The sequence below is a fragment of the Manacus vitellinus genome, unplaced genomic scaffold, assembly GCF_001715985.3.
Source record: "Manacus vitellinus isolate BGI_N305 unplaced genomic scaffold, ASM171598v3 ctg7180002429993_pilon, whole genome shotgun sequence".
NCBI classification, from domain to species: Eukaryota; Metazoa; Chordata; class Aves; order Passeriformes; family Pipridae; genus Manacus; species Manacus vitellinus.
Window position 1 is genome coordinate 1 of NW_021938251.1, and position 9,806 is coordinate 9,806.

Below are 9,806 nucleotides of genomic sequence, written 5' to 3' on the forward strand. Positions count from 1 at the left end.
CCCTAACCCTAACCCTAACCCTAACCCTAACCCTAACCCTAACCCTAACCCTAACCCTAACCCTAACCCTAACCCTAACCCTAACCTAACCCTAACCCTAACCCTAACCCTAACCCTAACCCTAACCCTAACCCTAACCCTAACCCCTAACCCTAACCCCTAACCCTAACCCCTAACCCTAACCCTAACCCTAACCCTAACCCTAACCCTAACCCTAACCCTAACCCTAACCCTAACCCTAACCCTAAACCCTAACCCTAACCCTAACCCTAACCCTAACCCTAACCCTAACCCTAACCCTAACCCTAACCCTAACCCTAACCCTAACCCTAACCCGAACCCTAACCCTAACCCTAACCCTAACCCTAACCCTAACCCTAACCCTAACCCTAACCCTAACCCTAACCCTAACCCTAACCCTAACCCCGACTGTAACCCCTAACCCTAATGCTACACCTAAACCTACCCCTAAACCTGACTGTACCCCTAACCCTAAGGTTTAGGGGTAGGTTTAGGTGTAGTATAACTGTAACCCCTAACCCTAATGCTACACCTAAACCTACCCCTACACCTAACTTGAAACCCTAACCCTAAATCTAACTGTAAGCCTAATGCTGATTGTAACCCTCTCTCTAGGCCTAGGTCCAGGTTTAGGGTTAGAGTTAGGCTTAAGGTTTGGCCTAGGGTTAGGTGTAGTCTTAGGGTTAGGTTGTGGGTTAGGTCTAGGGTTGGGGTGATGGTTATGGTTAGGGTTAGGTGTTAAATTAGGGTTCGGGTTGGCCTAGGGTTATGCGTTGGGTTGGGGTTTAAGCTAGGTTTAGATTTAGGTGTACGGTTAGGCCCAGGTGTAGGGGTAGGATTAGGGTTTGGGTTATTTATAAGGCTAGGCGTAGTCCTTCCCCTCGGGGAAGCTGTGGGGTTTGGGCTAGGGTTTGGCTTACAGGTAGGCCTAGGGTTAGGGTTTGGGATAGGTGTAAGCCTAGGGTTGATGGGTGGTTGTTTTTGTGTTGTGAGGTGTGTTTGTGTTGTTATTTGGGTGCATTTTTATGTATTTTTATTAATTTTTATTAAAAATTAATTTTATGTGCAGTTCAATGATTGTCCACAAGGTGGCAGCAGTTCGATTAATTTTCAGTTGCAATTGCGGGTTTTTTTCAGCAGGTGGCGCTGTTAAGAAGTTTTTTTAAATGCAGTTCCTGTTTTCCATCAGCAGGTGGCGCAGTTATGAATTTTTTTTAAATGCAGTTCCTGTTTTCCGTCAGCAGGTGGCGCAGTTATGAATTTTTTTAAATGCAGTTCCTGTTTTCCGTCAGCAGGTGGCGCAGTTATGAATTTTTTTAAATGCACTTCCTGTTTTCCGTCAGCAGGTGGCGCAGTTAAGAATTTTTTTAAAAAATGCAGTTCCTGTTTTCCGTCAGCAGGTGGCGCAGTTATGAATTTTTTTTTTAAAATGCAGTTCCTGTTTTCGGTCGGCAGGTGGCAGCATTTCATGTGAAATATATGTGCAATTCCTTTTCTATGTCACCAGGTGGCAGTGTTGCTATGCGATTTTTGACTTATTAGATTTTTTTTGTTTTATAACTGTACTTATTGCTGCAGGTTTTTTGGAAAATTGGATAATTGGCTTGTAACTGCTGAGTGGCTTGAAAATTTACTTGTGTATTTCAGCGAAAATTAAAATCAGGAGAAGAGCCTAAGACAAATAAAATCAGGAGAAGAGCCTAAGAGAAATAAAATCAGGAAAAGAGCCTAAGAAAATTTAAATCAGGAGAAGAGCCTAAAAAAATTAAAATCAGGAGAAGAGCATAAAAAAATTGAAATCAGGAGAAGAGCCTAAGAAAACAAAAATAAGGAGAAGAGCCTAAAAGAATTAAAATCAGGAAAAGAACCTAATAAAATTAAAAATTAGGAAAGAGCCCAACAGAAATTAAAATCAGGAAAGAGCCTACAAAAATAAAATCAGGAGAAGAGCCTAAGAGAAATAAATCCAGGATAAAGAACCTAAGAAAATTAAAAGTTAGGAACAGAGCCCAACAGAATTAAAAATCAGGAAAAGAGCTAAAAAAAGTAAAATCAGGTAGAAGAGTCTAAAAGAAATTTAAAATCAGGAGAAGGAGTCAAAAAAAATTAAAATCAGGAGAAGAGTCTAAAAAAATTAAAATCAGGAGAAGAGCCTAAGAGAAATAAAATCAGAAGAGCCTAAAAGAATTAAAATCAGGAGAAGAGCCTAAAAAAATTAAAATCAGGAGAAGAGCCTAAAAAAATTAAAATCAGGAGAAGAGCCTAAGAGAATTAAAATTGGAAGAAGAGCCTAAGAAAATTAAAATCAGGAGAAGAGCCTAAAAAAATTAAAAACAGGAGAAGAGCCTAAGAGAAATAAAATCAGGAGAAGAGTCAAAAAGAATTAAAATCAGGAGAAGAGCCTAGGAAAATTACAATCAGGAGAAGAGACTAAGAGAAATAAAAAGAGGGAGAAGTGAGTAAGAGAATTAAAAGCAAGAGAAGAGATTAAGAGCATTAAAATCAGGAGAAGAGCCTAAGAGAATTAAAATCAGGAGAAGAGACTACAAGAATTAATAGCAGGAGAAGAGCCTAAGAGAAATAAAAGCAGAAGATGAGACTAAGAGAATTAAAATCAGGAAAAGAGACTAAGAGAAATAAAAGCAAGACAAAATTAGAGGGCATTTCTAAAGCTGCAGTGCATCCCCGCTTCTCATGCTGCCTCCCCGACTCACCTCCAATGCCCGGATGCTCCCAAAAGTTACCCAGATGACACCTGCCAGCACTAAAGCTCAGTGCCTCATTGCTCATCCTTTTAAATCTCGGAGATTGCACACGAGGACAGCCCAAGATGACCAATCTGGGTCAGTCGCCCCATCGTGAGGTCATGGGGTTTCTCCAACTCAACTACAAGGAAAAAAATCATAAGTGATATGTGAGTTGTGTGGCACGGGGCTCCAACCCCAGTGATCCCCCTACTCACCAGCACCCTGGCTCTGACCGGAGTCCGACACTGTGGCTGTCACCTTCCGGGATACCTGAGTGAGTGAGACAGAAAATGAGAAGGCATCTCTAAAGCTGCAGGGGATCCCCACTCCTCCTGCTGCCTCCCCGACTCACCTACAAGGCTCCTCTCTCTTCAGCTGCTCCCAAGACCGCCCCTGCAAATGAAATGGGCAAATGCTCAAACACTCAGCCCTCCAACATTTAGGGATTGCTCACAACGAAAGACAAAAACCTCTAAACCCTAGACACTGGTTCCTACTCTACCTAGCTGGGACTCCATACACCCAAGCAGGGCATCACAAGGCCATCCTGCTCACAGACTGGACAGACTCTGAGCAATATTCTATCTACCCACTGATCCACGTAGCAAAGCAGAGCAGTTCCAGGCTGACCCCAAGTGACACACCCCACACCTGTGACAACACACACCACGTGACACAATTAAGAGACGAAGGACACAAAACACAGACGAGACAAAGGACATGACACAGACTGGAACTGCTCTGCCCGGCACACGGGAATCCAATGATAAAAAGTAAGCCCTTCCTTTGATGCGTACAAATAATCTGTTATAGGATATCCCTTGCACCGGACTAATTTCAAAAACCCTTCCAGGCAAGGCACATATACTTGCACTGACTCCCAGCCCCTCTCTGGGTCTTTGCCCTGCACTTATCTTTCCGAGAGCCGGGGATGCCAATCCAGTTTTGATGCAGACGAGGGGCACCTGGGCTGGCTCAGAGGTTCCTGCCATCGTCAGACTACTCGGAGTCAACTGCCAGAAAGAAATCCAGACACCATATGTGAGTAGTGTGGCACGTGGCCCCAGCCCCCATGACCCCTCTACTCGCTGTCACTGAGGCAGGGCCTCGGGTTGCTGGCTCTGACTGGAGTCGGACAATGTGCTGTCATCTTCTGGGATACCTGAGTGAGTGAGAGACAAAATTAGAGGGCATCTCTAAAGCTGCAGGGGATCCCCGCTCCTCCTGCTGCCTCCCCGACTCACCTACAAGGCTCCTCTCTCTTCAGCTGCTCCCAAGACCGCCCCTGCAAATGAAATGGGCAAATGCTCAAACACTCAGCCCTCCAACATTTAGGGATTGCTCACAACGAAAGACAAAAACCTCTAAACCCTAGACACTGGTTCCTACTCTACCTAGCCGGGACGCTATACACCCAAGCAGGGCATCGCAAGACCATCCTGCTCACAGACTGGACAGACTCTGAGCAATATTCTATCTACCCACTGATCCACGTAGCAAAGCAGAGCAGTTCCAGGCTGACCCCAAGTGAGACACCCCACACCTGTGACAACACACACCACGTGACACAATTAAGAGACGAAGGACACAAAACACAGACGAGACAAAGGACATGACACACACCAGAACTGCTCTGCCCTGCACATGTGAATCCAGTGATACAAAGTAAGCCCTTCCTCTGATGCATCCAAATAACCTGTTCCAGGATACCCACTGCACTGGACTAATTGCAAAAATCCCTCCAGGCCAGGCACAGACTTGCACCCACTCCCAACCCCTCTCTGGGGCTTTGCCCTGCACTTATCTTGCCGAGAGCCGGGGATGTGAATCCATCTTGGATGCACAGGAGGGGCACCTGGGCTGGCTCAGACATTCCTGCCATCATGAGACTACTAGGAGTCAACTGCAAGAAAGAAAACCAGACACCAGATCTCAGTAGTGTGGCACATGGCCCCAGCCACCATAATCCCTCTACTCACTCTCACCGAGGCAGGGCCTCGGGTCGCTGGCTCTGACTCGAGTCGGACAATGTGCTGTCATCTTCTGGGTTACCTGAGTGAGTGAGAGACAAAATTAGATGGCATCTCTAAAGCTGCAGTGGATCCCCGCTCCTCCTGCTGCCTCCCTGACTCACCTCCAATGCTCATCTGCTCCCAAAGATTACCTCGATGGCACCTGCAATCAAAAAGCTTAATCCTTCATTGCTGATCCTTTTAATACTCAGAGATTACCTACAAGGACAGCTCCAGGGGACCAAACCGTGTCCATCTCCTCATTGTGAGTTGGCTTCGGCCCTGTCAGGCTGTCTACATCTCCTGCAAAAAAAAACCAGAGGCAAATGTGAGTACTGAGATACTGCCCAAGAGTTTGCTGCCCCCATGGCAGTTTCTGTCTGACACCCCTTGACTGTGACCTCTTACAGGCAGGGTCCCCATCACGTTGGACTGCATGTTAGAAGTCGGTGCACTGCCTGGAAAACAAAAAAACAAGTATGTACACAGATCCACCACAAGTACACCGCCTGCAAAAGAGCAGCTAGTTTTGTCCTGCAGTCCCTGCTCACCTTCCTCACCGGGCTCACCTTCCCTCTGGTGCCTATTCTCTGCTGGGTCGAGGGCTCTGCATCTTAAAAAAAACCCAAAAAAACAAAACTAAACCACCAAACCATCCAAATGATCAAGTAAACCTCAGGCCAAAAGTCATGTCTTGGCTCTGACCTTACATGAGAACCCACCTTCTGACTCTGCTCCTCCAGCCTCTTCTGTTCTTCTCTGCTTTACATCCAGTCCCTCTGACACTGCAAAGAAATGAGTTACCAAAGTCAGCCACATAGACAGGGAGACCTTAACTGCTGTGCAATTCTAATTTCTCCTTAGACAAGTCCTCTGGGGTCCAAAGACAGCCTGCACAAACAAACACTGCCCTAACTTTAAGACCCTCCCCTCAGTGGCTGTGCCTATCCACAGGTTAACCAGAAAGTCTCCTTTCTACTCCACCTACCCCCAAGTCTACACTGCAGGGCAGAGCAGTTCCAGGCCCAACACAAACTCCAAGGACACATTTCCAGACAAGTGCTGTGGTGCAACCAGGAGAGAGAACTCTGAGAAAGGAATGACGCCAAAATGGATGTGCTGCCGCACGAGAAGACGGAGGATACGGCGAGACTGAATGGAGGAGGCTCTGAGGAGCCTGAAAAGAGACCCTAACAGAATGGCCTGGGACAAGAACTGCCTACAAAATTGCTAAGATGGATGGGAGACAAGGCTATGTTCAGAATCTTCTTAGATTCTCACAAGTCCCGGGCGGGATGACAAGAGATGACTGCACAGCACAGCTACTGATACAACCTGTAAGGAGGCTGTAAAAGACACCTGACCTGACACTTCTCAGATGCGATTCCGATGCACGTCCAAGCTAGTAAGCCAAAGAATGGATGGTATGGGCACTGGGCTGGGCAGTGCAGAGGTTCAAGACCCTAGGAATGATGCCTTGGTATCTCAGATAAGACCTTTGAGGGCAGAAAGCAAATATGTGGTGACTGTGAATAGGAAGACACAAAACACAGACTGGACAAAGGACACGACACAGACCTGAATGGCTCTGCCCTGCACATCCTACTCCATGATGAAAAGTAAACTGCTCCTCCTATGTGTGCCAAGGGCCTCTTAGGGCAGACCCTTTCCCCTCTGCTCATTTGAAATCCCTCCCTCCTAACCATAAAACTGGACCCAGCTCTCATCCCCTCTCCAGATGGGAGCCCTCCACTTATCTTTCCCACAGCTGGGGATGTGAATCCATCTTCGATGCCAAGGAAGGACGCCCGGCTGGCTCAGAGGGTCCTGTGATCCCTGACTCGGTCGCTGTGAGACAGAAAACTGGAATTGAGACAAGAGTTCAGCAGCACGTGGGAGATAACCCCGCAATTGGCTACTCACCATCCCCTGAGCTCAGAGGTTCTCGGGCCACTGGCTCCGACCCAGTGAGGCTTGCTGCCGTCACCGTGTGCCGTTTATTTGTGTTTTCCAACCCTATATATCTATATTCAGAATTTCTTATACTCCAAGATCCTATATATAATACAGTTGAAAGTAATTTATATATTAACTAGGATTATTTTTCAATATATAGAAAAATGAGAAACATCAGGTTTTAATATTTTTTGCACAGCCCCCAATGAATTTTCAGGCGGTGTTGGGCGCTGCCGTAAAGCGTCCGCAGCCTCCACGTCGTGCCGGCACGCTGCCGTAAAGCGCGCGAAGATGGCGCGGTGACGGGTGCGGGAGCCCCGGGCCGGGCCGGCCCCGCGGGGCTGCATCGTGACTGGACGGCGAGCCCGTCAGCACCGGCGTGAGTGCGCCGGGAGCGCGGGCGCACCCTCGCGCGTTGGGCTGGGGGCGTGCGATGGGCTGGGGGGCTACAGAAAGGAGGGCCCGCGCGTGGGCAGGGGGCGGGCTGTGGACGGAGGGTCCCCGGTGCGGGGCTGGGGGCGGGGCTTTGAGGGGTCAGCGAGAGCCATCGTGGGCTGGTGATGGGGATGAACGGCACAAGGGACCCCAGAGTGGGGCTGGAGAGAGGCCTGGGGGGTGGCGAGTTCCCATAGGGGCTGAAGGGGGATGTGTGTCCAGAGACCCAGCCGCGGATTCGTGGGGAATGGGGGGGCTGCTGTAAGGAAGGGGTGTATGTGGGGCGTGGGGCTGCTGTGGGGCAGGGCTGCTGTGGGAACGGGGGGGTTCTGTGGGGGCAGGGGCTGCTGTGGGAGGAGGGGGTGGGGGGCGGGGGTTCTGTGGCACAGGGGGTTTCGGTGGGGAGGGGGCTGCTGTGGGGAGGGGCGTTCGTGGCAGGGGGGATTCGTGGGGCAGGCTGCGTGGGGAGGGGCGTTCTGTTGGGCAGGGGACATGCTGTGGGGAGGGGCGTTCTGTGGGGCAGGGGGAATTCTGTGGGGCAGGGGCTGCTGTGGGGAGGAGGGGTGGGGAGGGGGTTCTGTGGCACAGGGGGGTTCGGTGGGGAGGGGGCTGCTGTGGCACAGGGACCCCCAGTGCAGCCCCTCCCTCCCCTCTCCCCAGACCACCATCATGGCTGTGGAGTTCGATGGAGGCGTCATCATCGGGGCCGACTCCCGCACCACCACCGGGTGAGGATGGTGATGTGACATCATCAGTGACATCACCAGGGCCAGGCCCTGTCACAGGGTTGTCACCCCTGACCCCTTGTTATGGTGTCACCATGATGTCACCGTGATGCCACCCCCGAAGCTGTGGCCGTGGCCCCAGGTATCAGTGTCGCACCTGACAGGCATTTTTCATCACCAAATTCATCCAAGAATCCTTTATTTTTGTGCAGTAATTCCTGAAAAAACATCGTCAGGTTAAAGCTTGTGCACCTGGTCCCAGTCTTTGGATTTCTCACCACAGATCCCATTTTCCTTGGCCAAATCCTTTTTCCTCCTTCAGGGGGAGTTTGTGAATCCCACAGAACTGTTCCCCAGCGGTGGTGGTAAAAATCAGCTTATTAGCACAGCAAATTCCACATTTTTTAACTCCCCTCTTTGCAAAACCTGGTATTTTGGGTCCAACGAAATTCCTCTTTGCCTGAAGCGGTGACAGCTCCAGGCGTGCCAGGGGGCTCTGGCAGCTTTTTGGGGCCAACGGCTCCTTTCCAGGGGTGTCCCAGCACCTCTGCCGTGTCATGACCCTGCCTGTCCCGCAGTCCCTGCGGGATCACCTCAAACTGTCGGTGTCCCCCAGGTCCTACGTGGCCAACCGTGTGACGGACAAGCTGACCCCGGTCCACGACCGCATCTTCTGCTGCCGCTCGGGCTCGGCGGCTGACACGCAGGCGGTGGCCGACGCCGTGGCCTACCAGCTGGCCTTCCACAGGTACCCCTGCTGTGGGGCAGGGCTGGGGTGCGGGGAGGGCCCCCAGGCTGACCCCCAGCCCCACGGCCGTCCCTGCCCCACAGCGTGGAGCTGGAGGAGCCGCCGTTGGTGCGCAAACGGCCCGCGCGCTGTTCCAGCAGAGGCTGCTACGCCCACCGCGAGGAGCTCAGCGCCGCAAATCATCGTGGCGTGGACCCCGCGCGGGGTGGACAGGTGAGGGTCCTTCTGGCCCACAGTGTCCCCCCCTTTTCTCTCCTGGAGTGTCTTGCTCTGCCCTATGTTCTCTTCTGCCTCCTGGCGTCCCCTTCTCTGCCACACAGTCCCCCCCTTTCTATCCCATAGCCCCCTCCTCAGCCCCAGGCTCTGCCTGCACCCTCCTGCCCCACAGCCCCCACTCTCTACCCTATAGTGCCCTACAGCCCCCACTGTGCCCCCCCAGGTGTATGTGGTGCCCATTAGGAGGGCTCTGCCTGCACCCTTCTGCCCCATAGTGCCCTACAGCCCCCCCTCTACCACCCAGGTGTATGTGGTGCCGCTGGGGGGGCTTCTCCTGCGCCAGCCCTTCGCCGTGGGGGGCTCGGGCAGCTCCTATATCTACGGATACCTGGATGCCACATTCCAGCCTGGGATGAGCCAGCTCCAGTGCCAGGAGTTCGTCGCCCGTGGTGGGTTTGGGGGACTCGGGTGGGGGGTGGTGGGCGGGCGGAGTTGGGGAGGGTCCTGGGAGGCATTTTGAGAAGCACAGAGGAGTTTGGGGGAGTTCTGGGACTTGGGGATTTGGGGAACATGTAAGGGTGTGAGGGGGTCCTGGGAGGAGGTTTGGATGGGGCACTGTGGGCTTTGAGGAGGGTGCTGGGAGGCGATTTGGGGAGTCCTTGGAGGGGATGTGGGGGGCACTGAATTTGTGGGGGTCCTGGGAGGGGGTTGGGGGTCCCTGAGGGACTCTGGGGGTCCCTAACCTGTGTCCCCCAGCACTGGCCTTGGCGATGGTGCGGGACGGCTCCAGCGGGGGTGTGATCCGGCTGGCGGCCATCACCGAGGAGGGGGTGGAACGGACCGTCCTGGCTGGCCCCGACCTGCCCTGGGGTGACGGTGGCCCCCCTGCCTGAGAGAGGGGCCCCCCCGGGACCCCTGAACGAGGTGGGGGAGGACAAAACAAATG

At 52.0% G+C, this 9,806-nt stretch overlaps 1 protein-coding gene and 1 long non-coding RNA gene across 4 annotated transcripts; one reads left to right on the forward strand and one right to left on the reverse strand.

The window, feature by feature from the left end:
* Nucleotides 1-2,765: 2,765 nt before the first annotated feature.
* Nucleotides 2,766-5,240, reverse strand: LOC108639908. 3 transcript variants are annotated; one of them, XR_003915555.1, is made up of 6 exons: nucleotides 5,189-5,240; nucleotides 4,903-5,083; nucleotides 3,931-4,820; nucleotides 3,121-3,781; nucleotides 2,984-3,038; nucleotides 2,766-2,907 (listed from the first exon to the last, which is right to left on the reverse strand). It is a non-coding gene; the product is annotated as an uncharacterized LOC108639908 (long non-coding RNA). The 3 variants fall into 3 exon arrangements; XR_003915554.1 differs by lacking the exon at nucleotides 3,121-3,781 and having other exon boundaries at nucleotides 4,013-4,820; nucleotides 4,903-4,943; nucleotides 5,028-5,083; nucleotides 5,182-5,238; XR_003915553.1 differs by lacking the exon at nucleotides 3,121-3,781 and having other exon boundaries at nucleotides 4,013-4,820.
* A 1,787-nt stretch (nucleotides 5,241-7,027) lies between these two features.
* Nucleotides 7,028-9,800, forward strand: LOC108639910 (proteasome subunit beta type-6-like). Its single transcript, XM_029957762.1, is given in 8 exon segments — nucleotides 7,028-7,064; nucleotides 7,067-7,093; nucleotides 7,096-7,115; nucleotides 7,832-7,899; nucleotides 8,513-8,644; nucleotides 8,728-8,857; nucleotides 9,165-9,309; nucleotides 9,617-9,800. Coding segments are annotated over 8 exon segments (696 nt in total). The 3' UTR covers nucleotides 9,754-9,800.
* Nucleotides 9,801-9,806: the final 6 nt, after the last annotated feature.